Source organism: Glycine max, chromosome 16, assembly GCF_000004515.6.
Source record: "Glycine max cultivar Williams 82 chromosome 16, Glycine_max_v4.0, whole genome shotgun sequence".
Classification (NCBI taxonomy): domain Eukaryota; kingdom Viridiplantae; phylum Streptophyta; class Magnoliopsida; order Fabales; family Fabaceae; genus Glycine; species Glycine max.
In genome coordinates this window covers 6531967-6536724 of record NC_038252.2, presented here as the reverse complement: position 1 = coordinate 6536724, position 4758 = coordinate 6531967, and the positions used below count along the sequence as shown (strand labels likewise).

The 4758-nt window shown below is 38.2% G+C and overlaps 1 protein-coding gene across 1 annotated transcript; it reads left to right on the top strand.

The window, feature by feature from the left end:
- Window positions 1-79: 79 nt before the first annotated feature.
- On the top strand, window positions 80-3677 carry LOC100796630 (succinate dehydrogenase [ubiquinone] iron-sulfur subunit 2, mitochondrial). The gene is made up of 2 exons (XM_041010239.1): window positions 80-1048; window positions 3379-3677. Exons 1-2 carry the CDS (start codon window positions 381-383, stop codon window positions 3548-3550), a joined length of 840 nt encoding a protein of 279 aa, XP_040866173.1. The 5' UTR covers window positions 80-380; the 3' UTR covers window positions 3551-3677.
- Window positions 3678-4758: the final 1081 nt, after the last annotated feature.

Genomic DNA, 4758 nt, shown 5'->3' with positions numbered 1-4758 from the left:
ATTTCCCAGAATTAATAAACCGAAAATAAAAAATATAATTAAACTTTGATTTTAAGATTTCATACACAACAAGAAGACCGAACAGGCTTATGGTGAACACGCACCTTCATGGCTTCATTTGTTAGAAAAATTAAATGCAGCACAAAACTTCCCACGTAACACCAATACACGAACGCTTCCCCTCCTGCCACGTCACCCATCACAAGTACTTTCCGTAATCAACGAGAACTTCCCAATCTACCCCCACTCCCCCTCCAAATTCACCAACCCACCCTCCCCTCATATAAAAAAGATAAAACGCAGAACGCACAACACTCCCGAGGGACCCTAATACCCATTTCGGTAATAACACAATCGCAATCCGTTACTCACTCTCTTCCATGGCGACGGGGTTACTGAAGAGGGCGGCGCAGCGTGTCCCCTCCTCGCCGGCGTTCAAGCTGGCCATTCTCCGGGCCCACGCGTCGGAGGCGCAGGCCCAGCAGGTGGAGCCCAAGGCCCGCGAAACCCCGACCCTCAAAACCTTCCAAATCTACCGCTGGAACCCCGAAAACCCCTCAAAGCCCGAGCTCAAGGACTACCAGATCAACCTAAAGGAGTGTGGGCCCATGGTCCTCGACGCGCTCATCAAGATCAAGAACGAGATCGACCCGAGCCTCACGTTCCGCCGCTCGTGCCGCGAGGGGATCTGCGGCTCCTGCGCAATGAACATCGACGGCTGCAACGGCCTGGCGTGCCTCACCAAGATCCCCTCGGAAAAAAACTCCGCCGCCACGACGATCACTCCTCTGCCGCACATGTTCGTGATCAAGGACCTGGTCGTGGACATGACGAACTTCTACAATCAGTATAAGAGTATCGAGCCCTGGCTGAAGAGGAAGAACCCACCGGTGCCGGGAAAAGAGATTCTGCAGAGCAAGAAGGAGAGGGAGAAGCTCGACGGGATGTACGAGTGCATTCTCTGCGCCTGCTGTAGCACCTCTTGCCCCAGCTACTGGTGGAACCCCGAGTCCTATCTCGGTCCCGCTGCGTTGCTCCACGCTAATAGGTAACTAACGCTTCTCCACACACACACTACTCTTGTTGTCACCAAGGTTTTAAAAAACGGTCCGCCACCGTGATTTGGGCCACAACATCAAGGTATTTTAACCATCCGCCACCGCAATTTTGACCACATCGGCCGCATTTGTCCGCCATATCAACCGCAACCGCCGCCGATAATTTTGGTCCAGTTAGTAAGGACCAGACTCATATCTAATGGGTTCGATTCCCCGCTACTTTCCATGTGAGGACGCTGTTGGTGGGTAAATTGTGAGTAGCACTGGTTCTGATGAGCCCCTAGGACCCAACTCACTTAAACTTTTGGTTCAAAGAATAAATCACGTAATTGGGATATGCTGTCCTGTTCGGTTCTGAGTGTTTTTGTTAATTGGATTGGAATGTAGGATTTTTTAATCATAATTATTACAGTTTTATCGTGTTTTGTGATTTGGGGCGTATTGTGTGATACGGTGGCAACAATGAAAGTTTATTGTTTTTGTTTTTCCTACATGTGTGTGAAGTTGGTTAAACGAGACAACGATGTTGTGAAAATCGTTTGTTGAGTTTTTATGAAAATTTGAAAATGATTTGTTGACTTTTTTTTATATATTTTCTTGTGTGATACTTCTACATCTGGCGAGGTAAAAAGTTAGTGTTTGTTTCCATGAACACCATTTTTTTTGCCTTGGTGGTACCACTTGAAGAGTAGTCTATTCAAACTGACTCTTGACTGCCATATTTTCCGGCTCTTGTCTTTTTTTATCCTTTTGTTTTATGTAAGTGACCAACTTTATGAAATTTCCGTTTGACTCTAACCTTCTCCTGAAAGCTAGTGGCCCACCACCAAGATTCTAGTAGTATGCATGCTGTTGCATTGATTTTCTTGGTTGAAATTGAGGGTGTGAGAGGAAATTGGTTTTGGAGTATGTGACTATGTGAGCATGTGTTTTTAGCTTTGTTTGTCAGTTAGTTGGTTTGCGCTAACTGAGTACGCTATTTGGTGGATTCTATCTGTTTGTTGTATTGTTATGATAATTCAATTTGAAGCTTGGGTTGAGAAAGGATTATATAGTTCACACCTGCCATGATATATGCATGGTGTTTTGTTGATTTACTTGTTAATACTAGCATAATATCTCATCTGCTGTTCTTGGTGCTATGCTTTGTACTTCAGCTAGTATAAGAGAGCTCTTTGCTGAATTCTATGTTTGTCATTGTATTGTTAATACATTCTTTGATGCTATTCGCTGAATTCTCTGTTTATAATTATATCATTATGCTTTGCTTTTCAGATTGCTATTTTATTATACTCCAGTGACATTTTCCATGTGTCATATAATGGTTGGTGTTTTAGTAGTTCCATAAGCTTTTTTTATCTTGAATATTCTTCATTGAAAAAATTGTGAGGGTGTTGTTGACTTGAAGAATCTTCTGTTAGTGACTCCATTTGTTGATTCTCAATATATTTCTGTTATGCATGTTTCAAGATTTTATTTGGTAACTGATTTTAATTTTTGTCATTGATAATGGTTCTTTAGTTCTGCAAACATAGGAAGGTTTTCAATTTAGTTCTTTAAGAAAGTGAGTGAGGCAAATGAGTTAGGAAATTCTGTACATTTCTTTTGGTAATAAGGAATTTCTGTACTTAAACTGAATACAATCTTCTAGATATGGGGCTTAGTTTGCCTCTTGTTTGTTTTAATGAATTCTTTTATCATCTTTTTTAGTTTTCTCCTTTCTATGTTTTATTTTATATGCTTGGGGATCTATCAGAATTCGCAAGTATTAAAATCTGTCCATTGTTATGCCACTTGTGCGTGACTTATTTTGGTTGATTAACATCATGGTGTTTCTCGTAAGAATGTGGTAAACGAATGATACCTGTACTGTTCTTGAAAGTGCAATACCTCTGCATTCTAAGTGTGTCTCTTTTAACCAACATGGCTGGTATTTACTGAATTATGTAGGGAAGTCAGTAATTACTTCAGATCTTGTCCTCCATATGTATTACCTTTTTTGGGATTAGTCATTTGGTATGATTATGTATACACTCACTGTTCTTCTGGCCTCAGGCATTATTAACTTTGAACTTCCCTGTCTTGTTTGTGTGGTTATATTTGTAGGAAATACAGTTTTAGTGAATGATAGGATAGGAGCGCATATCTTGATCATTAAGATCATGCTTGGTCAGGATTAGGAATGAATGAGTTCAAGTCTTCTTATTAGAAGATACTTTTTTTATTGAACTCGTTACATAAAATCTGCTGCATGCGGTGTGTTTCTGTTACAGATTGGTTATTCAAAGCTTTGAGATATTGTTTGTGATGGTATTTGCAGGTGGATAAGCGACAGCCGTGATGAGTACACTAAGGAGAGATTGGATGCCATTAATGATGAATTCAAGCTCTATCGCTGCCACACCATATTGAACTGTGCTCGTGCCTGCCCAAAGGGGTTGAACCCAGGAAAGCAAATCTCACATATCAAGTCACTTCAGCCTAAAGCTTAAAATTCTATTTTTAGAGGCATGATGATGTTTGCATTTGATCATTTGTGTTGGAACTTTGTATTTCTTCAAAGTTGGGGATGATTTAGCTATATTCTTGATTAATAAAACCTGAGCCCCTTTTGTAAAACTTGGGTTTTAAGTTTTTATTGACTTTGTGTTTCTGAAATAAATGTCAATAGCAAACAGAACCCCATCGCATAAAATTGGCTGTAGCTATGTTGGATTTAGATATACAAGCTAAATACACTCCCTGGATTTTCCCCCCCAAAAGATTTGCACTGGAAATTGGGAGGCACGCTTGTTTCTTTTTGTCTAAAATAAAAATTCTAAAGTTTTATTTTGTGTTAACTGTCCCTTTAGGTAATATGCATGTAAATGTATTGGGAACTTGAACCACGCCTCATGCTACCTAAACAGCCATTTTTGTTGCTTTAATGCTTTCCAATTGTGTTAAATCCTCGATCAAGATGATGATCAATATGGAGCTTAGAGTTGGACCCTCCTAAATTGTTACTCCCTCCCATCTCAAATATTAGAAGAAAAAGAAAACCTATTTTTTGTTTCAAATATAGGAAAATTTTAATTACCATTATCTTATTTAATATTATTATTGCTAAAATACTTTTCATTTAATTGAGATTGAGATGTTAGTTTTAATAATTCTTTTTGATTCTTAATACCATTGAAGGGTAAGTTAGAAAAAAATGTTTTTTAATTGAAATTGATGTAATTAAATGTAATTAATTATTTGTTTAATTAGCATGAATCTCTTTTATATATAGAGAAAGAGACTGGAGGGAGGGAGGGAGTATAAATTAGGGAATTGCGTTTAATTTGATCAAAGTTTTAAATTTTATTAGTATCAAATCATGAATTGACATAAACAAAAATGTGTTAAAATAAAAATCATGATTGTTGTTCTTATATGTTAGGAGTATGGTAGTTGAGTGCATTACATTAAGAGATTTGATCAAACTAAAAATATTGAATTTGAAACGCCTGATTCATAGAATTGTCATGAGGAATCTTCAATTTAGATAGGGTTGCAATATAATCAAAATCAGAAAATGTGTACTCACAATTAACACAACTTTAGAATGATCATTACTTCTAATCACAGCTTATATAAAAAGTATGAACATGTGAAAGAGATTTAATGATTTACATACATCAAAACTCTAGTTCTCTTATTAAAGAGTTTCAGTTGA

Excerpts from the sequence above, each read along its gene's own strand:
- LOC100796630 (XM_041010239.1), top strand. The coding sequence starts at position 381 with ATGGCGACGGGGTTACTGAAGAGGGCGGCGCAGCGTGTCCCCTCCTCG. Across the intron at positions 1,049-3,378 it reads GCGTTGCTCCACGCTAATAG|GTGGATAAGCGACAGCCGTG; the intron begins GTAACTAACGCT and ends TGGTATTTGCAG.